General features: G+C 32.5%; 5 protein-coding genes across 5 annotated transcripts; 2 read left to right on the top strand and 3 right to left on the bottom strand.

Annotated features, from left to right (window-relative positions):
* Positions 1-265: 265 nt before the first annotated feature.
* On the bottom strand, positions 266-4,555 carry LOC101263776 (uncharacterized). Its single transcript, XM_004249905.5, has 4 exons — positions 4,329-4,555; positions 2,870-2,959; positions 974-1,241; positions 266-756 (listed from the first exon to the last, which is right to left on the bottom strand). The coding sequence occupies exons 1-4, from the start codon at positions 4,369-4,371 to the stop codon at positions 387-389; spliced, it is 771 nt and encodes a 256-aa protein (XP_004249953.1). The 5' UTR covers positions 4,372-4,555; the 3' UTR covers positions 266-386.
* A 2,596-nt stretch (positions 4,556-7,151) lies between these two features.
* LOC104644452 (uncharacterized protein At2g27730, mitochondrial) lies at positions 7,152-8,115 on the top strand. The gene is made up of 3 exons (XM_010314218.4): positions 7,152-7,457; positions 7,619-7,696; positions 7,840-8,115. Exons 1-3 carry the CDS (start codon positions 7,305-7,307, stop codon positions 7,867-7,869), a joined length of 261 nt encoding a protein of 86 aa, XP_010312520.1. The 5' UTR covers positions 7,152-7,304; the 3' UTR covers positions 7,870-8,115.
* A 736-nt stretch (positions 8,116-8,851) lies between these two features.
* On the bottom strand, positions 8,852-11,278 carry LOC101262976 (putative F-box protein PP2-B12). The gene is made up of 3 exons (XM_004249904.5): positions 10,872-11,278; positions 10,159-10,277; positions 8,852-9,429 (listed from the first exon to the last, which is right to left on the bottom strand). The coding sequence occupies exons 1-3, from the start codon at positions 11,190-11,192 to the stop codon at positions 9,000-9,002; spliced, it is 870 nt and encodes a 289-aa protein (XP_004249952.2). The 5' UTR covers positions 11,193-11,278; the 3' UTR covers positions 8,852-8,999.
* Positions 11,279-14,102: 2,824 nt separating this feature from the next.
* On the top strand, positions 14,103-17,683 carry LOC101262677 (putative germin-like protein 9-2). Its single transcript, XM_010314216.4, has one exon. It carries the CDS (start codon positions 16,705-16,707, stop codon positions 17,329-17,331), a length of 627 nt encoding a protein of 208 aa, XP_010312518.2. The 5' UTR covers positions 14,103-16,704; the 3' UTR covers positions 17,332-17,683.
* A 1,775-nt stretch (positions 17,684-19,458) lies between these two features.
* On the bottom strand, positions 19,459-21,715 carry LOC101262372 (transcription factor SRM1). Its single transcript, XM_004249902.5, has 2 exons — positions 21,047-21,715; positions 19,459-19,972 (listed from the first exon to the last, which is right to left on the bottom strand). The coding sequence occupies exons 1-2, from the start codon at positions 21,421-21,423 to the stop codon at positions 19,717-19,719; spliced, it is 633 nt and encodes a 210-aa protein (XP_004249950.2). The 5' UTR covers positions 21,424-21,715; the 3' UTR covers positions 19,459-19,716.
* Between the last annotated feature and the right edge of the window lie 722 nt (positions 21,716-22,437).

Below are 22,437 nucleotides of genomic sequence, written 5' to 3'. Positions count from 1 at the left end.
TTTGTTAATTTCGTCATGGACCAACCTTCTAGAGAATAGCCAAAAAAGTACCCTCGATTGCTGGAAACAATCATATTTACGCAAAAGACTCGAAAGCAACGTGACAAACTTTTATTTCGTTTCGTACGTGAAATAAGAATAATTATTTTGTAGTTGAGGGTTCATTCAATCCCCCTCGATTGTTTGTATCAAGTATGTCCACATACTTTCGAAAATATTAATCCTAAGATCAGTTATTTTTAACGACGGACCAATAAATAAAAGCATATCTGACCATTTTCCATCTAAATACAACAGAACAAACTGAATTCAACACAAATATTCAGAATGAAATTGTTAAGGTAAATGATAGCAAGCACACAATAACTAAAAGGATTTATTGAAGTTTAATCTGAATCAGAATCATGTCTTCTTCTCTTCTCCTTGTCTTTCTTGTGTTTCTTCCTGTCATCTGAATCGCGGGTGTGCTTCCTCTTATCGTCAGAATCACGGGAACGTTTCCTCCTGTCATCTGAATCGCGGGAATGCTTCCTTCTATCATTTGTATCATGCAAATGTCGCTTATCTCTCCTCTCATCCTTTTCCCGTCTCTTCTCTTCTCGTCTCTTCTTCTTTTGGCTCCTTTCGTCCTCAGACTCTTCTTCATTCTGTAGGGGTGCAACAGGGAGACTTGCATTAATCTTTTCTACAGGCTCATCGATCGGATTAGATGGAAAAGCTGATGGTGAACTTGGTTCTTCCCAAGGCTTGGGCAATCTGCAGAATAAAGAAGAAACAAAGTCCTTTATTATTTTCTCTGACTCATAATTTTAGTTTAACTCTACAACCTTTCCATCTTCAAAGTCAAGCCCCTATTCCCCAACTAGCAATGAAATTCAGAGACGAGAGCGAGGAGAAAAGGTGAAACAAAATGACCCATAAGAACCACAAAAATCTAAAGAGAACATTCAATGCTAGTGAAATCAGTACTTACTTTGAGAAACCAAGACCATCCACCCGAGCAGCTTCAGAATGCCCTGCTCCCAAGTCTTCTGCAGTTGAACCTCTCTTCACAAGTTCAGACAACTCATGTTTGTCTAGCCGAGTACCTTGAGGACGTGTGGCACGCTTAGGAGCTAAGCCCAGAGCCTCCCTCATTGACTGCTCCTCCTCTTCTTTAATCCTACGTATTTCTTCTTTTGCTGCCTCCATATCCTTATCCTGGGATTTCTTATCACGGGTGTACCAATGAAGATCTTTCCCTGTACAAGGGGGAGAAAACACCACAGTAAGATGTAAAATATGCCACTAGTTAAGACTATGTAATGAAGAAATAAAATGTCCAGTACAACATACCCACATCTTGCCCCAGTAAAAAGCACCCGGGATCCCAGATAAAACATAGATTTAGTACCTCAGGATTCCAACATGTTATTAATGATTTAAAACCAATATTGGCTAGCTAGTTTTGTACAAATATGCATCTCCTCACACTCAGCAATATAATTACAGTCAGTCTACAAAGCAAGGCTGCAAAATCTGCTCCGAGAATACAAGATTAGCCAAAGGTGCAAATAGCACACATTAAGGACAAATAAGTAGAGTTCACTTGAGATTGTTTTATATTTTTTGCATCAACCTCCAGATGAAACGGTTCTTAAGCATGAAGCTAATGGTGAGTGAGGGTTTAAAAAGGAGACGAGGTAGACTTCAAATAACTTGGAGATGGGTAGCAATATGCAAAAGATTGTATGTATCATTAGAAGTTCTCTCTTGGTTTTTTCCAGTATTACCCAAGTACTGAGGTATTGCTGATTTTATAAACAAAATGCTACCTTTTTTAAAAAAAAAAAAAACTCACTACCTAAGGGCTTGGCCTCTTTGTGCTTCTTCGGCAGAAGAAGTCGTTTCTTCAAGCTCCCCTCACCTAAGTCACTTTAATCGACGAAGCGCTTGCTTTTCACAACGATGACCTAGACTTTGAATTGTTTGCATTTAGATACCATAATCTCGACCTAATATCACTTTAACTTCATTCTTATAAGAGCTAAACTTCCTGTGCGTGTATTCTCTCTAATTTCTACTCGTCTGGAAACCCTCAATCACTTGAGTGCCTCTTCACAGCTTCAATTTTTCGTCTTGCTAGTCTCATCAATTGACACAATATCATCAGCAGGTACATGTGACTTCAAACATCATCCTATAAGCTATTGTTTATCTCATCCAACATTAACATGATTAAATTCAAGCTCACAGAAGATCCTTGGTTTAAACCTACAATTGTACTAAACTCCTTACTTACCTGTTTAAAAAAAATAGTGAACTCCTTTATATTTCCTCCTACTGTTCTCACACATCTGGTGGCTCCTTTCTACATGCTTTTCATGACATTAACATACTCGATGTGAATCGTTCATCCTGAAGTATACTTACTTTAGCATTCTATCACATACTTGACTGAACAACTATACTTGATCAAAAAAAATACAACATACAACCACAACTTCCGGCAAAATCTATAACGTATGGCGAATGGTAATAGATAACATAATTTTAGCTCTGAACTTGGGCCAGCAAATAAAAAAACACCATGAAGTACTTCATGTTGCAGCTTATTGGGACACTTCGTGGATATACTACTTTTTCATATCTCTTCAGAAAAAGAAAAAAGAAAGAGAAGCTCTTATACATTGGGATCAACATACATACCATTCTTTAATTTACAATGCACACAAACTACTAATGCAGAATTAGCATGTGCCTTGCGGAAAACAGAAGAAGCAATATGTTTCTCATCGACTATTGACCAAAGAAAGATTGATATGTTTCTTATCGAGTAATTTCCAGCAATTGCAATTGTGATACATAATTTGAGAACAAGAATATATACCTTTCTGCCATCTCCCAACTGCTGCTTTGATACTATGGCCAATATAATTTTCTCGATGTTTATCAACCTTCACATCATCCCAACTAAATTCTGTTGCAGCAAAAAAATTATACATTAGGAACACCACAAAATAGGACAAATGTATAGCAGCTAGATTCTTCAGAAAAGATAACAAGGAAGAACCTCCTATCCCATTTACAAAAAAACTTCATTAAGCGTGTCTGATCTAGAAAGCATCATAATTCAATATTCTTTTCTGAGAAAAGTAAGTATAATCATTGACTCTAGGAACAGCAAGAATGCAGACCAGATCTAGTTGCATTAATTAATATGAACTAATTTGTAGGAGCACATGCAGGATTCACCCTATACAAGCAGCAAGACCGGAAACCTCTCGAATCTAACAAAATGGAAATATGACCTTCTTTATCAAACAAATATAAACATGGACTTGCAAAATACAAACATCAAATTATCAGAAAACAAGCATGCGTTGAACATTGTCCCTAGAACCCAACCTTACTCTCCTCCTTCACATATCCTCTAACTTCACCCAAAACTTAAACATAAGATAATGGTTGCAGCAGCTCTCTTCTTTGTCATTTTTATAACAGGTAAAAACAGGACCAATATTTTCCCACTTTTCCTTTTTGGAGCAGCAAACTCTCTGCCTGTATCATTTCTTCTTCTTTTATCATTTAAAAAATCTGGTCATGTAACCCTTAACATAATGTTCCTACACCACAAAACTACTACAATATCCTTCATAATATTAAAACCTCAACCTGATGTATGACCCACCGAGCTAGACAAGCTGAATTTACAAACTCATACCTCCTCCAACTTTTTCCCCAACTTCCTCGGATCGAAAGCATAGTAACAGTAATTGTTGTTATTTATAACTCCTAATAAAACTTTCCCATTCCAATCCTACTAAATAACAACAACATACCCAATATAATCCATTACACTACAAGTGAGGTCTGAGGAGGATGGTCTGTACGCAGCCTTACCCCTGAGAGATCATTTCCGATAGACCTTCGGCTCGAGAAAGCATATAAAAAATCAAGAGCAACTACAATAATGAAAAAGTCATGTAGCAACAACAAATCATACAAGTATAACTAAAGCAAAGGAAACAACAGAGAAATTGATAAGATAAGAGAAACTAGCAATACTCGACTACCTACTAATTCTCTACCTTAATTCCTCGACCTCCATATAGAAAATCATATCTAATCCTCAACGAGTGCTAGGTTAACAACAACAACTTGAATAATCTCAACTTCAATTCAATACTTAATAAGAAAAACCTCGATCTATGTTCGAGTATTAGCAATTCTCTCAAATTTTAACCATATGTAACCAAATTACACTAACAATTGATAAAACGTAATACTACAAGAAGAACAAAAACAACGAAACCCTAGATTAACAGATACGAGCAAAGAAAGCTTACGATCTCGGCCGCCACGAACGCCGCCTCTAGTAGGATGATACATCGTTTGCCCCTTCTTCTCCTCTCTAAACTCAGATTTTGAATTTCACAAATGAACTCAAAATTGAGGTGTTGAAAACGGAGAACACAGAATGACAGATATGGTCCTTATTACTCTTTAGGCTTAAGGCTCCGGAAAAATATAGTATAAAATTAATATTTAATATTTGTAATAATGTATATATTTTAATTTATAAATTGAAAATATATTATTTATAGAAACATAGTTCATTAATACGATGAAAAAAGACGTGTAAATTGTGAGATTGTAATATCTTCAATTATACTAATTCATGATTGAAAATCTTTTACGTTATTATAAATAAAGTATATAGCAAAAAGTGTATTTAACACAAACAAATTACTCCTAATAATTAGTACTAGTATACAAAATTAATGCATACCTATTATATTGTTTTAATAATTCTAACAAATAATTCATTTAATAGAATGTATCAGGGAAAAAATAATATATTCATTAATATTAATTGACTTCATGTATTATATATCATATAATTAATATATAAGAAAAATCATGTTAGTAATATTATAAGAAAAAAGACATAAAATGAACACTTGAAGTTATCTCGAATTTTGAAAAAATACTTTAATTATACAAGTGTTTTATTACCCTACAAAACTTTTAAGTAACTTTGTAAATAGACTATTCTGATCCCTTTTTCCTTGTGTTTGTTTACACACAAATAAAACTCGTGAATAGAAACTTTTACTTTCAAAAACGAATTAAAAAATGTCAAACGTCAATTTTTTTTATTATTTAGTTACGTGTACTTTAAATACATCATCTTCCCCAATTTTACGTCTTTTTGTTCTTGTTATGGCTTAACACTCCCTTGTGCAGGTCAGGGGAATCAGAAAACAACAATTCCAATGAGCCCCTAAAAACTGATACTAAAGTTTTAATACTATTATATGGAGATGGGTTGTTTTCCGCTCATTCACACATTTTATCGATAGATGAGTAGCCTTTAGCTCTTAAGGATGATGAAATTTATTCGATGCGAAGTTTTTTAATTTTGTACCAAAAGGTTGTCAAATAAAACAAGTTTCTCACGTCCTAACATACCTAATAGTAAAAACTTATTCAAATGGATGAAAGAATCATAATACCGGCAATGGAGCTCCGGCGAAATTTTCAGGCAACGAGCAATGCTAAAATGAGCACCATAATAAACTTAACATAACAAAAAACCCAATCTGTAAGCTTCCTAACAATTCGAATTTCCAATTTAGGGCTAATAATAAGCAAATTGGGGAAGTCTTAGGTGATGAAATTTAGATTCAAATTTTGGACGATTCTCAAAAATTGTCTAACAAAAATTTAAATCAAGTTTATACTTGAAGTTGCAAGATTTTGGACGATTCTCAAAAATTGTCTAACAAAAATTTAAATCAAGTTTATACTTGAAGTTGCAAGCTCAATATTTGGGTCCGGTTAAATCCGTATTTTATTAATATTAAATTAAAAAAATTAACTAAAAAGAGAGTGCATCACACACATTTAAAATCCGAAATTGATGAGAAAATCGGGCAAAATGATCTATTTATAAAGGTATTTAAAAATTTTGTGAGATAATTAAACACTCACATAGTCAAAATATCTTTCTAAAAATTCGAAACAAATTCAAATATATCTTTTCTCATATTTCAAATTACAGAAATTTTTATATATGGTTAAAGACACAAGGTACAATATACACTATGCATTGGAGAACGTTCGCATCCTTTCCACCAAATTCTTGGAGAATATTTTTTAAAAACAAATATACAATTTCATAGTTATTTTTAAAATACCAAATTAAACACTATAGATAACTAATAAAAATATAGAAAAATTAATCAATAAAGTAAATTTGTACTATTTTAATTATTTATCATAGCTATAGTTGCTATAATTATAATTCGCGGCTAACATTACACATTAAATATATAGGCTGATTTCGAATTTTTATAATTAATCATGTTTGTATATGTATAATTTGTCATAATACATACATATATATAATATGCAATTATTTAACCTATATACATATAAAATTCATCTCTCTCTTACTCTATGTCATACCTCCCAATTTCGCTTGTCTCTCTCCACTCTCTGCCATCTCTCGCTTGTCTCTCTCCTCCCTCTTCCAATCTCGCTCGCCATATATACAAATACATATGTATAATATACAATTATCTAACCGATTAACATATACAATTCACCTTTCTTCAATTTTTTTCTCTTCTCTCTCCTCCATATAAATTGTAATTATCAAACTATAATTATTAAAAATAAGCTATTTTTAAGTGATTATATATAAAAGTTATCAATATTAAAACTATTTCCGATAACTATATAATTTTCCCTTTCAATTTATCTAAAAGTTCATTAATTAGGGCCCGTTTGGATGGGCTTAATAAAAACAGCTTTAAAAAAGTATTTTTGAAAGTGCTGAAACTTATTTTTAAAATAAGCAGTTATGCGTTTGGATAAAAGTGCTGAAGTTGCTATGCCAAACGTGAAAAGAGAAAAATAGAAGAAAGAGATATTAGGGTTATGTGGATAATTTGGAGATTGTATAAAAATATTAACGATAGAAAAATAAAAATATGGTCAACTTAAAACAGCTTATAAGCTAAAAAAAAAGCACTCTTACCCCAACTTTTAACTTTTGACTTAAAATAAGTTTTTTTAACTTAAAATAAGTTATTTTAAATATTGTTAAACAGTTAAATAAATTAAAAATCAGCTTTTAATTCAGTTTGACCAGCTTTTAAGCTGAGCCAAATAGACTCTTAGATGTGAGCCCTGTAGCCTCAGTACGTGGCAACAAAATCCGTGAGAGCGCAGAATCAGCTGGAACCTTCAAAGTGATTTCTTTTTATATATAAATTACAGTCACCTCTCTGTTAAAAAAATATAATCCGCAGAATATGGCAATGAGATCTGTCGTTTCAAGCAGTGGAGTCCGTCGTTTAATGGAAGGTGGTGGAAGATCATCGGCTTCCGGTCTTCGTTACTTTTCCGATAGCAAAGGTCGAATTCTCAGCGAAGAAGAACGTGCTAAAGAGACTGTTTACATTCAGGTCGTATATATTTTTTCATTCGATTTCATTTTTATGTGTTACGTTAGCATCGAGTGTTTACGAGATATGGATAAATAGAAATTGAATTGAGATGTTTTAGATGTGTGATTTTGAAGTTTTGAGTACTTATTTATTGAATTGTTGTTTTTTGGGGGAAATAGAAAATGGAAAGAGAGAGAATGGAGAAGGCGAGGAAGAAAGCTGAAAAGGAGAGAGCTGAGAGAGAGAAAGCTGATAAGGTATGTATTGTTTCAGATGGAATGTTATAATGTTTTCGATTTGATCAATTTTCGCGCATTTCGACTAATTTCACAGATTTGTAGACATAATTTTGGAACTTTTATTCTCAACTATCATTGTTTTTGTTTTTTTGCTTTAACAGAAGGGTGAAGAAGAGGCTCATAAGAACTGATTTTGCTACCAGGTATTGCTGATAGAAATAATGTTTGTGCGTCGTTCCTCGACGGACTTGTCTTTATACAGGTTTAATTAGAACAATATCCTTATAATAGTCTTTCCATGTTGTGTTTGATGCTTGTAAACTTGCTATTTTCGAGATCGTTTTCTTTGGTCTTAGTAATTTGTTGCTTATTAAGATGATTTGTGGTTGTTAAACAAGGTTCTTAGCAAGATATATATCGTCAAATATTCAATATAATTTCATGAGATCTGGTTTCATTCAAATGTATATAACACAAAGAATGCATCCTTCCTTTTTTCCTGACTCAACAACATAGCACAACCTTGGCAAGATATTGGGAGTCCATTGTTTCTTAGGATTAACTTCTGAGGTAAGTCACTCAATTGAAGGTAAATTATCACTCTTAGTTATCTGAGGTTTTAACCAAACTAAGTCATTATATAAAGTCATTCACCAAAATAATATATTTTTTAAAAATTTTACAAAACTAGTATAAACGTATTTCACGGTAACGTTTTAGAATATATTTTATTTTTTAAAAGTTGATGGCGTCAGATTTATATATGTTACTCACAGTAACGTTTTACTTCTAAAACGTTACTGAAAATAACGTTTTAGGAGTAAAACGTTACTTACAATAACATATATCAATCTAATGCTGTTAGTTTTTAAAAAATAAAATATACCCTAAAACGTTACCGTGAAATACGTTTATACTAGTTTTGTAAAATTTTAGAAAAATGTACTACTTTGGTAAATTGTTTTGTATAATGGCTTAGTTTGATTAAAAATTCTAGTTATCTTGTAAGTAAAATCCGAAAAGGATAACTTATACGTAATTTAGCCCTTACCTTATGGTGGTAGAAATGTATAGAAAATTATTTTCAATAGACCCTCGTGAAACATATAGGACGGAGAAGAGCTTAGAAGAATGCAATGGATGGGGAAAACATGTAGGCGCGCTAACACCATGTATCATAATATTCAAAATGTATCATAATATTCGAAACTTGTGCTACTTCATTCCAGCAAAGAAACAGGTTTTCAAAGAAGAAAAAAGGCCTCGAAAAGGCAAAACTTAAACTAGTTGCCTAAAGGACTGAATAACAACAGTAAAATCGCTAAGCAATTGTTGGCATTGTTGGCCTGATCTCAAATCCTTCAACAATAAGCCCTCCTTTTGCATGAAAATCAGGTATCACATCTTCAATTGTAAACTCTATGCAATCATCTTCATTTTCAGTCGAAAAATTACCCAATTCTAACTCGAACCAGCCACCATCTCTAAGTTTCGGAACTGGTTTATGATCAAGCTCCATGTTACTAGGATGATCCGGATTCAAAGAAGCGAACCGCACGTTTGCAGATTTGTCACCAATAAATTCAACTGAAATCTCCACTTTTCTATCATCAAACCCATAAGAATAATAATCTTCTAACTTGTAAACAAGGTAAGCTGTGTAGGATGTCAATGGTGATAGAACCCCAGCTCTTATTGTTCCCAAAATTTGAAACCACCATAGAAGCTCCAGCTTAGCTACCTCCGGAAATCTGCTTTCACAATCAATAAGGAGAAAACATAGATAGCTCTAATTCTCGACTTCAAAATCTTCATTTTAAATTCAACAGCAATAACAACATATTCGGGTTAATCTATCAAGTGGGATTGAGAGAGGGTAGTATTGTCTTACTTTTAGGGTAGACAGATTGTTTCAAACCAACCCTTATGTCACGTCACAAATTTTACATTCGGATAGGGGCCTAGCGTTGTAGACAGGTTTCTACAATACTCTAGAAGCGTTTAGACATTTCAAGAAGGCTATGAAATTTCTTAGAATTCTCTAGAATGTCACAGAAAATATCTTGGAAGAACTTGAAATATCCTAGAACATGTAGAGAGTTCCATTGAGAAGCAAAGTGTAACTATCGAGGAGACTTGTAAAGTAAATTTTATTTGCATTAACTGCTATGTTTTAGTATATATAAATAGGTAGAGTATTCATTTGTAGATCATTCAACTTGGCTCTCTTGTTTTTTTCAAGTCTTTCTTTGCATTCTCTTAGTGATTTTAGTATTAAAAGCTTACTTGAGCTTACAAGATCTTGAAAGATTAGTGACTAAGTTGTCAGGTGCCGCACGAGTCTTTAGTAAGACTCTAAGTACGTGACACTTAGCTCAAAAAAAAGTAATAAACATTCACATTACTAAAACTCTAAATCCTTGACACCTAGCTTAAAAAAGAAGCAATCGCATCAACATATATGCAGGGTAATAGTGAACCTGGACTCTGGTACAGAAATCCATTTCCAATGTTCTAGCGGATCACCCCATGATATGATAAGATCTCTTGCACCTAAGAAGTAGCATTTCTTTCCCGTCCATTTATCTAATGAGAAACTCTGTTGTACAACATACAGTAAGTAGAAAGATTATAGATGAAAGATAGTAAGGTAACAATATAAAAACTAGACATGTTGCTCATAACAATGAAATAATAATAAAGATATGCGCAACAAAGCAACAGTTGATTTTGAGGTTTCAACAAAGCAATAGTTGATTTTGAGGTTTCAACAAAGCAACAGTTGATTTGAGGATTAAATAACTATTAATATCAAATTTAATTATAGTTTTCTTCCCAAGGAAAACTCGAAGATGGTAAAGAATTATGACTAATGTGCATGATTTTGTGGTTGCGAGTCAACAATTAAGCAAAAAATGACGAGCATATATAATGTTTTTGGATTCAGTATTTCAGATTAGCAAATGACAACAATTTTTCACTCTCAATGGGAAATGAAACTTAGATCACAATGTGAATCTACTTATGAGTGGAATTTCTTTGACAAGCAAATTCCCAAAAAAAACAACAAACTAGTCAAAGGTTGAATTCCCCATGAATGAACACAGACATTTGCAAGGAAAAGAATACAAATGTTGCTATTCAGATCTACTATCTTAGATTACCAGAGACTCGATGATTTCCATTTTGTTACCTTGCGACCTTCATCAATTAAGAGTGGATGATCGACGAGATAAACATAGACATCTTTGAGTGATTGGAAATTGGGGATTGGAGTCTCTGATTTAGCGATGATGGACAGATAATCGGACGGCAGGAACTTTGCCCAAACAGAATCAGAATCGGCGGTTAAATGGAGAAACTTAGAGATTAAGGAAAAGCGACAAACGTCCGACGGGCTTGTAAAGGTGAAGATCGTGACGATACATTCCTCCGGTAGCATGGATAGACGATCATTACTTTCATTTTCGATTTTCTTTTTCTCCATTGAGTGTGTTTTGCTGTCACATATCATGCTATTTATAGTAAATATTTGTTTTTCCTTACCGATTAAGTTTTGTAAATGGATAAGAAATAAGTTATTTATATATTAAATATTTTTTTTTCTTACCGATTAAGTTTTGTAGTTGGATAAGAAATAAGTTATTTGTATATTATTTTTTTATAATTTTTTTTCCTTGGTGGTTAAGTTTAACAACGAGATAAAAGTTTGTTAACGGGATAAGAAATAAGATGTGCATATACTAATTTTTCTAGGGATAATGCCCAATTACCCCCTCAACTTGTGCCCGAAATTTCAGAGACACACTTCTACTATACTAAGGTCCTATTACCCCCTTGAACTTATTTTATTAATAATTTTTTATCCCTTTTTAGCTTACGCGGCACTATCTTGTGGGCCCAACGACGGATGACTTTTTTTTGAACTAGTGCCACGTAGGCTAAAAAGGGGTAGAAAATTACATATAAAATAAGTTCAGGGGTAATAGAACCTTAATATAGTATAAGTGTGTCTATGGGATTTCGGACATAGGTTGAGGGGGTACTTGGGTATTTTCCCATTTTTCTATAATTATTTTCCTTCCTGGTTTAGTTTCTTAATGCGGATAAGAAATAAGTTATGCGTATATTAACTTCTCAATAATATATATTTCCTCGCTTTAGAAATAGTTGTTTATTATACTTTAAAAATATTTGTTTTATAATACTTGTTCAATTTGAAAAATTAAAAAGTAATTTACTCTGTGTTATTTTATTCTTATTATTAAAAATTAGTTGTCATATAACATTTTTCATATCATTAAATTTAATGTGGTCAAATGGTAATACACTAATAATGTTACTTTTATTATTTATGTATCAAGTCAATAATGGACAATAATCATTCAATAAAGGGAGTATTATGTTTGCTTTGCTTCGTGGTTAATGCAGACATTGGAATTTGTGGACTCCGACATTAGCAGACCTTGAAAATTTGTGGAATTTTGTAAGTTATAAGCCGGTGTCCAATTTTAATTAGGATTCTACAAGGTATTTCTAGTTAAAATTTTTGAAGACTATTCAATTCTATACTTTAGTTCATGCCGATTGAAAAGGTACTGTATTACTCAAAGAGGCATTTTAATATTCAATTAATTCTTAAAATATTCCTAAAGATATAAAAGTTAGTCATCCTTGTTCAAGAAACAATCCCTTAATGACCCAGACTCTTGAATCATGAATCTTATGAGAAAGTTATCAAGGGCTGGGCCCTCGAATCATGAATCTTATGAGAAAGTTATCAAGGGACGGTAGAAATCTCACATCTAAGATTTGAAAAATAAAGAATTGTATTGATAGTATTGATAATATTAATCAATATTGATATACTGATAGTATTGATATGTTGATCAATGTTGGTAGTATTGATGAATAGTATATTAACATACTCCGTATATAAGAGAGAATTGTAGAGTCCTATTATAATACCATACTATAATACTAATATTGCAATCATTAATAATATAAAATCCTAACAATACAGTAATTTTAATAGTAATTCTAGTCGTAATATAATCCTAATCATACTATAATTAAAGACGAAATATAATCTTAATGAATATAATTAGTTTAATCCTAATGTAACTATAAGTCTACATTAGTGATGTAACCTCATCGGTCAGTTTCGTTGGACATGTTCCTTTGACATGTTTCAATCATCAGCACTTAGATAGGTCAGTTATAGCTGTTGCTTTGACATGTTCCAATCGTTAGTTTTCTTCTTCTTCAACAGGGATTAACTTGTATGTACTCACAATCCTGATGAATAAAATATGTTTCTCCATATTCTATTTGTGATTGTAATTAATTTTTCTGTCACATACAAATCTTGTTGCAACAACTAACTTTTAGAAGTAGATAAAAGATAAGTTATGCATATATTAATTATAATTTATAGGATGTTCGATAAGTGTAGATAGAAATAAGTTGTATAAGAGAGGTTTATTCTTTCTTAGCGGCCGTTTAGAGAGTTTTGTTTATTGAAAGATATTCTCTTTACAATTTATGTGCTTTTAATTAGTTTTTACTTAACTCAATCCAGCCATCGTCTCTAAGTTTAGGAACTGGATTATCAGGGTCAAGTGAATCAACATCTTCGAGAGCATCACAATCAATTCCAGAATAATTACAATACTCCCAAATAAACCATTCATAAGGAGAAAACATAGATAGCATCGTTTCAACTACAAATTTTTCATTTTAAATTCTTCAACAACTCTCAAACGGGGTCTAGAGAGGAGGGTGGTATTTATACAGACCTAACTCTTACTTTAGTGGGGTAGAGAGATTGTTTTAAGAAGACTCTCATCTCTAAAAGGACAAAGCAGGGTTGCAAGAAAATATGATACTAAAATAGTTAAATATTGACACAAGCTTTAATTATATATAATAAGGTAATGGCGAACCTGGACTCTGGTACAGAAATCTATTGCCAAACGTCAGGTGTATCACTCTGTACTATATTAAGATCTCTTGCACCTAAGAAGTAAGAAAGTCTGTTGTACAACAACATATATACAGTAAGCAGACGTATATGAAAAACAACAAGGTTTAACAAGATGAAAACTAGACATGTTTGCCCATACGAACATTTTACAAAATAAAGATATGAGCAACAAAGCAGCAGTTGCTTTAGAGATACGAGCATAAATTATGACGTGCTTAATTGCTCTTAATTATAGCCTTCTGGTAACGAATTATGACTAGTTTTGTGGTTGCAAGTCGACAATTGACGCAAAAAATGACAAGCGTATACAATTCTCCATGAATGAATATGACATTTGCAAGGAAGATGATAGAATTGTTGATATTCAGATCTACTATCAACTTAGATAACAAGTAACTAGATAAATAGCAGTAAAAGTTAGAATGATTTTCATTTTTTTTTTTACCTTGCGACCTTCATCATCAATTATCGGCGAGATAAACATAGGCATCCTTGAGTGATCGAAAATCGGGGATTGGAGTCTGTGATTTGGCGATGATGGATAGATAATCGGACTGCAGGAACTTTGCCCAGACGGAATCAGAATTGGTGGCGGAATGGAGATATGTGGAGACTAAGGAAAAGCGGCAAACGTCCGGTGGGCTCGTAAAGGCAAAGATCTCGGCGATACATCCCTCCGACAGCATGGACAGACAAGTATTACTACTCTCATTTTTCTTGCTCTGTTCTTTCTCCATTGATTGTGTTTTGCCGTTACACTTCCTGCTACTGATATTCATAATTGATATTTGTTTTTTTCTTAATAGTTAAGTTTTGTAGCAAAGATAAGAAATAAGTTATTCCTATATTTATTTTTTTCGTAATTTTTTCCCTTCGTGGTAAGTTTAGTAATGAGACAAGAAATAAGTTGTGCATTTATTAATTTTTCTATTTTCTTTTCTTTCGTGGTTAAGTTTAATAACAAGATAAAGAAATAAGTTATGTATATACTATTTTTCAACAATGTATATTCCCTTCTCATGAAAATAGTTAGTCTAATTTAGAAAATCGAGAAATAATAAAGTCAAAGGATAACATAGTAATATTAATTACTCTTATTATTTATTATTTTGCAAAGGATGTGTCAAGTCAATAGTGGACAACTATTATTTGATAGATGGGAGTATTATGTCTGCTCTTTCTTCGTGGTTTATGTAGACATTGAAAATCTCTGACTCTAACAATAGTAGAGTTCGAAAATTTGTGGAAGTTTGTAAGTTGCGAGACGTGCTCAACAAGGTACATACTTCACCATTCGACTCAAGTTTGTATTGAGAGAAGGTTAATGCCAGGAATGTTTTTGTTAAACGGAAGGGCAAGTGTAGTTCAATAGTTAGATCGTAGAGCATTTTTGAATCAAAATATAATTTAAGGGTATATTTAAACTATTTTGAATAGCCTAAGGGTAGTTTTGACCCTTTTCCGTAGTCATCTATGTGGAGGTGAGGTATGCTTGGTGTTTACAACTGGCATCCATGCGGCGTCTATGTGACATTTAACACACACATGGATACTTATGTTAACTAGAAGGGTAGGTGTGGACCTATATTTGAGGGGAAGGGTATTTTGAGGTGAAAGATATTTTGAAGCTATTTCGGATATTGTTACATTTTTTTTATGTATTGGTCATATATTACATAATATCAAACTCCTTAACTTTCATGTTCAATATATTGTCTTACAAATGGAATCTAGACCATAAGGGTTCCTTCACAAGATTCATTCACATAAATTAATCTGGAAAAAAACATTTTCGATGAACAACATGTGAATATTCCTATACTACCTCTTGTTGGTTCCGAGCAACAAACCAAGTATTTGTTTCTTAGCAATGTATATAATATACTGTTAAATAGTTTCATTCAAGTAACATATTTTAGCTACCTTTCCAGCAGTGTTATCATATTTGGGGCTCAAACCCGAAATGCAAAGGTACTTTAGCATGGTCCTAACCATTGAGCTTTCAATCTTTATTGTGTCACGGTTATTTAACAGTTGGTATAACAAGTGTGACTAAGAATTTTGTCAAAACAATAGAAGACTCTTTCTTTTTCATCATGGCAGCTTTTTGAATAATTCTTGAAACAACCAAGAAATAAAAAACTAAGGTTAGGTAAAGTAGAAAGTATCAAAGAAAGCTATGTTATTAAATTTGCAATAAATAAAATTCATACATTTGATTGAATTTCTCAATACAAATATAGAGTTTATTGTATTTAATATCCTAAATTCACCCGTATTATTTAATAATACATGATAATGAGCAACTATATTTATCGATTAGACATGTATAATCACAATTTTGCTTCACTTAGAGTCAATATTCTTTGGAAATAGTTTCTCTATCTCTATCTAGCTAGTAGCGGAAAGTCTATTAACAATTTACTTTTCCTAGACAGCACTCGTAAGATTTCACTATTGTTGTAGTTGTTGCTATATGGTCACAAATTTGATGGATTTCTAAAAAACTAATCCACTAATATTTTACCATGCCATTAATAAAAACAGATTATATGGCTTCTAGTGATGATATATTACTAATATTATGCATGAGTATTTCCTTTACTACTTCATGTCCCTAGCAATTCTTTTAAATAAAATCATTTGATATAATAAATTCATTCCAAAGCTCATTTCCAGCCTTTTCGTATAAAAATATAACGATCTCATCCATCCCACCACATTTACTAAGCACGGCGCCTCTCAACTTTCTATCAAATTTTGTTTCTGGTAAACTTACACATTCAATTTAATTCAAAATTGAATAATTCTTGAAACTTTATTGAAATCAGTTGATAATATATACCCTACAATATTAAAAATTGCTCAATTGAATGAATCATTTGACTTTGTCAGCCACTAACTCATTCAATTTTAAGTCCATATAATACAATAATTTTGGTATGCTACTTATAAACACACTATAAATTGAACATGTTAACCATCAAAAGAAATTAACAACTTAGAAAGAAAAAAGTTCATCAAAACAAAAGAATCAAACATGGCCTGGATTTTCACTAAATCTTCCTTATTGCTTCTAATTTCAATTTTTACAATTGTCATATCCACAACAACACTAGCAAGTGATCCAGACATCCTTTTAGATTTCACATCCCCTGAAAATCAAACCTCTGTTGATGGCAATTACTTCACATACACCGCGATGCGCGGTATATTTCAAAAGTCAGTAGATAAATGTACTACAACAAAGGCTACAAAGGCAGAGTTTCCAGTTCTTAATGGTCAAGGTGTGTCACTAGCTGTGCTTCAGTTCCCTCCAGGTTCTGTGAACCCGCCTCACTACCATTCTCGCGCTACTGGACTCTTTCTCCTCCTGGAAGGCGTATTAGAGGTTGGTTTTGTCGATACAAAGGGTGTTCTGTATACTCAGAGGCTAAAAACAGGGGATATTTTTCTGTTTCCTAAAGGATTACAACATTATCAGTATAATTTTGATCATAAGAGAAAAGCAGTTGGTGTAGCTGCTCTTGGTAGTGCTAGTCCTGGCACTGTTACATTGCCAACATCAATTTTCAATAGTGGAATCAGTGAATTGGTACTTGCTAAGTCTTTTAAGACAGATGTTAAAACGATTAAAAAGATCAAAGAAGCAACCACAACACCTTGATATCACTCTCCAGGTTGTCAAATGCTGATTCAGGATTTAAAATTTGGTATGTTTATTGTGATGTAAACTTATGGGCTCAAATCTAGTATTTCTTGATACATTTCTATACACCATGTCAAAAGTTTACAAGTTCAGATTAATCTGTAGTCAAAAAGGCAACATTTGTTCCCACACATTGTACTACTATCATTTTTTAAGAGTGTATTTGCTGTTTTAGTATAGTCAAGTATCGAACATATTAGATCAAGAAAATTGCTTTCTTTTATTTTTTTTGTAGTGTTTTTGTAAGTGTTGAAACTTTTGTTTTGGAGAGAATTATTTGGTAGTTTGTTATGGTTTTACATCAACAAAACCTACTTTAAAGCTAAGAGTCTTCCGAAAACAAGCTCTCTGGAGGTAAAAGTAAGATTCGAACGCTCTATACTCCCACGATTTTATCTGTGAAATTACACTGGATATGTTATTGTAAAACCTACTTTGGTTCCAAAGTGTTAAATGTGTTATGGCTTACGGTCTACATATATTTATCAGCAAGTTGTTGACAAAGTCATATGTTGACTTCCATAGCAAAGAGATAAGAGGGGGGAAGAGGGATCAAGAGAAGAAAAGTACACAATTGATGGGTTGACTTCCATAGGAGTCAGAATGCATATACAGACCTCACTTATAGGATTACACCGAGTTCAATTACTAGTAACTACCAATCACTATAACAATTGACGTGACCGAGTTCAATTACTCGTAACTACCAATCACTATAACAATTGACGTGTTGGTCTTTCTACCATTCTTCGCTTAAACACCAAGCTTTTATTTGTGACAAGTGTTAACCAGTGGTATGCCTCTACCCACACATCACGTGTTGCACTTTTATCGATAGATTTTTTTTAAAAAGTCAATACTAGCATGCAAACAGTGACATCAGAGTTGCTAGCTTTCAATTTACTGGGCAATACCAAGATAAATTAATGAATACATACTCCATCTCAAGCAATATACTGACAGATACATACACTACACTCAACTATTTTACATAGATGTGTGTCTAAAAGATCCATTGTGCCAGTCAAAGTCAATCCATTTATTAGCAGTGTTTCAGGTTTGAAAAAGTAATTTTAACAAAAAGAAAGAATAGCAGTCTTGACTTTCACTAGCAGCAGCAGCAATTGCTGACCATCTATTATCACTAAAACGTGGCATGAATCCAGATTAATCGAGACTAATCAAACACCGGCTGATAAATCGGAAAAAAATACTATTGGTGTGTGGTAGTTCTTGAGCAAAGCATACAAAAGCAATATAGTGTTCAAAGGAGAATTGATCTTTTAGGCCACTTATAATTTTATTTTTAGTTTTCTTGATCTGAGAGTCCTCGAAAACAACTCTCTATCCGCTAAAGGCAGGATAAGGTCTACGTACACGCAATATGGGTATGTCGTTCAAATCATTAGTTGTTCCTTCTTTCTCCAAATAACCCAATGGTGTCTTTTGTACCTCAAACAGACAGGTTAACTATCAGTAATTCTTTCTTCTGGTGACTTAAACAGTGAAAACATAAAATCAAAGTAAGGATCTCTAGAACGACGCAGGATTCCATAAGTAGAAACACATAAATTTCAGATCTTTGCGTCCAAATCATTAGCCTACGAAGGCACTATTATCAACTTGATGAAATGAAAGAACAATCACCAACCACTACAAAGATACCGGTTCAGTATACTGATGATCAAACGAGAATATGTTCTGTATGTTCAAAACGCCAAACATAGAACAGGTATGGTACTTCGAAATGATTACTAAGTTACATCAATCTACAAAGCAAATACAGGACTACCTATTGACAGTGTCAGTAGAATGGTGCAAGGTAACTTACTCTTCTGTCTGGAGGCGATGATAGCAACCTTTTGATCATCCAGTCCAACGCTTGGCTGGTAGCGTCCTCCAGAACAACAAGGGCACACCATACACAAGTGAAAAAAGAGTAAACTCAAATGTCGAAAACAAAGATTAGAAGAAAATAGAACTAAAGCATCAAATCAAGATTAGATCCCATCCGTAGCAAAACGGGGATGAAAGACACCAATACTTAAACTTCCAGGAATAAAGCACAAACTTAACATAAACTAGTTCTGGAACCAAAACGCCAATGATTTCCCTTAAAACTCTGTTTAATTACATGTAAACCTTCACGTGTTGTGCGACTTATGCCATCCATAAGTACAACGATTCAACACGAGCAGTAACTGAGACTATCAACTAAGCTTCTATTCACTAGGTAATCGTCTAAATCAACTGTAAGCTAGAAACAATAAACTATACAAGTTGGAACACATTGAATTACATATGACCATAATATTTACAGATATTCCTAGTCTTCATGTTTCTCTACATGGGAAAGTTGAAATTCTGATACCCTCCTTGATTCTGAAGACTGTTTTGAGGTGGCACCATCTTTGTATCCACTGCAGTGGTAATGTCATGTATGCTTGACCTTTTACGTTCTTTCTTCATCGACTGCTGTCTAAGGTAGTATTTTTGAGCATGACTGGCCACCTGTGTCGGTGTCCTCGTCACCACTACATTTCTTGAAATGCTTCTCCAATCACCCTTCCCATATTTATCCAGCCCAATAAGGAATAACCTATGACCAAAAAACCATTGTTTTCTAAGTCAGCATCAAATCCAAACAAATAATAATTCCAACTATCTTATGAAGTCAACTATATCTCGAGACTCGAATAATATAATTAGATCTATTAGTACTATATATTTTTTATGTGTGACAAATACCACCTAACACAATGAAGAAGAATTCAACAAAGTTTTTCATAGAACTTCATTTTCTACAACTATATTAGCCGTACCACGGGTAGTCAAAAACCTTTTAACTTCATTCAAAGAAGTTAGTAATAAACAATAAGAACTTGTCAATGCTTATCACAAACATTCAATCAACTTTATTATGATGCTAAATGTCTCCATCTGTAAAAGAAAATGTCCACGCCCCGACCAAACTCACCTATATTTGCCACTTAAACAGAAATGTCTTTTATCTCTATGAGATAGGGATAAGGCCTGTTGCATACACTCTATCCTCTCCCGACCCCACTCATGGAATTTCACTAGATATGTTATTGTCGTCCTAAATTGTTCGCACAACAATCATTAACTACGCCTTAATTTCAAGCAAGTCGGATCGAAATACAATCCATTTCATTCTATTTGGATCAGTTCAACAAAGATAGATTACACAACTACTACTACTTATACTTATACAGTACTCACTATCCACTCTATCATTTGAACAATTTGCTAAGTGTTAGATAACTTAAAAAGATTACCTTTCTGAGCAACTGCTTAATCTCACTTTTCGTTTGGCATATTTAAGACTATAGAATTAAAGAACATTTTCGAAAATTTGACATATTGCAAAGTGTTACAAAACTAAAAAAGATTACCTTTTCGAGCAACTGTTAATCTCATTTTTCGCCTATTTAAGATTATAAGATTAACAACATTTTCAAAATTTGACATATGTTAATTTATCACCACAAAGATTCAAAAGTGTATCTTTTTCTTAAATTCCGTGCAAAGTCAAAATAATCCAAATAATTTTTACAACAGAGAAAAAATTCCCAAAAATTCAAATCCCTAGAACCCCTGTTTCCAAAATTCACATCAAAACCTATAAACAGAACTTCAAAAAAAAACAAACCTGTGTTCTTCTTCAGTCCATGGAGTTCCCTTTTTCCTCTCAACTTCATGTTTTTTGTTCGTCCCAAACGAGATCTGGTTAGTCTTACAATCCGATTCCCAATCAAACAAATCATCAGGATAACTTGGCGGCTCTACTCTCCCTGAATCAATCTCAAAAACATCATGAACAAGTGCATCATAGTGAGCCATAACATCTTCCGGCGTCCTTCCCGGAACATGATTAGCAATTTTCTGCCACCGTTCAATATCGTTTTCAGAGTACATAACTAGAGCTTGTTCAAATAACTTGTCTTCAAATCTCGTCCATGTTGAATTTGGATGAATCATCGCCGGTGATTCGCCGATTAGCCACCGCTTGTTCGCCGGATACATCATCCTTCTTATTAGGAATTCAATTTAAAAATAAGTTTGAAAAAAGAAAGGGTTTTTGGTGAGGAATTTAAAGAGGCTTTTTTATTTGGTTAAATTGACCCAATCCATCCTAGTATATATATAGGAAAAAAATATTTTTTAAATAAAAAAATTATATTTTTTCGTCATTTACTTGTTCATTATATTAAAAAAAAAATTATTACAAATGTATTTGTATTTCGGTGAATATCAATTACGTAGATTCATTTGAAGAAAAGTTAGGAATTAGAACTAAGAAGTTCCCCCTCTTCTTTGTACTACTATTTTTTTTTTCATCTTTTATATAGTTTCGTAACATATTTTATTTTTTCGTCCTTGTTAACGTATGAAAGAAAAAAGATTATTATTTTTTACCTCTTAATCAATAAAAACATAGTAAAATATTCTCTCATTACATCTTTCTTGAACAATACTATTATTTCTCACTTATATTAAACGTAGATATTTTAGTTTAAATATTTTTAACATGATATATTTATTTTTATTTGATCAATTAAAATATATAGATATAATATATCACTTAACTTTGATTTTTGACTTCTATGATCAACTATAGTTATCTAAAGTATTGAGAAAAATTGATATACTCCTAGTTAAATTGTCATTTTATAATCTTTTAAGAAGAATATATCAAATCAAAAATAATTAAATAAAAGTAGATTGAGAATTTGTTTCATTTTTTTTATTTGTATTTGGTTATAATTTTGAATTACGATAATTATTAAGAGTAGGATTAAAAGAAATTAAATTTAAGTTGTAAAAATAATAAATAAATTTATATAATTATCATTAAAAATTACGATAGATAATTTAAAATCGACAGAAAAAAATTTAGAATTTTACAAGTGTTTGGCAAATAGGAGTTGGTTAACTATTGGTGGAGGCAAATAAATTTTATAACTTTATTTGGTGGGGTAGGGGGCAAATTAAATTTATTAAGATTTGAGTGTACAATTTTATCACGTTTTTTACTATATT

Source organism: Solanum lycopersicum, chromosome 11 (assembly GCF_036512215.1).
Source record: "Solanum lycopersicum chromosome 11, SLM_r2.1".
Lineage (NCBI taxonomy): Eukaryota > Viridiplantae > Streptophyta > Magnoliopsida > Solanales > Solanaceae > Solanum > Solanum lycopersicum.
The sequence above is the reverse complement of the archived record's forward strand: the minus strand, read 5'-3'. Positions and strand labels throughout refer to the sequence as shown.

Bases quoted from the DNA above. Each gene is read 5' to 3' on its own strand.
- LOC101263776 (XM_004249905.5), bottom strand. From the start codon at position 4,371: ATGTATCATCCTACTAGAGGCGGCGTTCGTGGCGGCCGAGATC. The intron at 1,242-2,869 runs GTATATATTCTT...CCCCTTGTACAG, and splicing joins AGTTGGGAGATGGCAGAAAG to GGAAAGATCTTCATTGGTAC. The intron at 757-973 runs GTAAGTACTGAT...TTTATTCTGCAG, and splicing joins GATGGTCTTGGTTTCTCAAA to ATTGCCCAAGCCTTGGGAAG.
- LOC104644452 (XM_010314218.4), top strand. From the start codon at position 7,305: ATGGCAATGAGATCTGTCGTTTCAAGCAGTGGAGTCCGTCGTTTAATG. The intron at 7,458-7,618 runs GTCGTATATATT...TGGGGGAAATAG, and splicing joins AAGAGACTGTTTACATTCAG to AAAATGGAAAGAGAGAGAAT. The intron at 7,697-7,839 runs GTATGTATTGTT...TTGCTTTAACAG, and splicing joins AGAGAGAGAAAGCTGATAAG to AAGGGTGAAGAAGAGGCTCA.
- LOC101262976 (XM_004249904.5), bottom strand. From the start codon at position 11,192: ATGATATGTGACAGCAAAACACACTCAATGGAGAAAAAGAAAATCGAA. The intron at 10,278-10,871 runs GTAACAAAATGG...GTTGTACAACAG, and splicing joins TAATTGATGAAGGTCGCAAG to AGTTTCTCATTAGATAAATG. The intron at 9,430-10,158 runs GTTCACTATTAC...TTGTGAAAGCAG, and splicing joins ATTTCTGTACCAGAGTCCAG to ATTTCCGGAGGTAGCTAAGC.
- LOC101262677 (XM_010314216.4), top strand. From the start codon at position 16,705: ATGGCCTGGATTTTCACTAAATCTTCCTTATTGCTTCTAATTTCAATT.
- LOC101262372 (XM_004249902.5), bottom strand. From the start codon at position 21,423: ATGATGTATCCGGCGAACAAGCGGTGGCTAATCGGCGAATCACCGGCG. The intron at 19,973-21,046 runs GTTTGTTTTTTT...TTTTGGTCATAG, and splicing joins TGGACTGAAGAAGAACACAG to GTTATTCCTTATTGGGCTGG.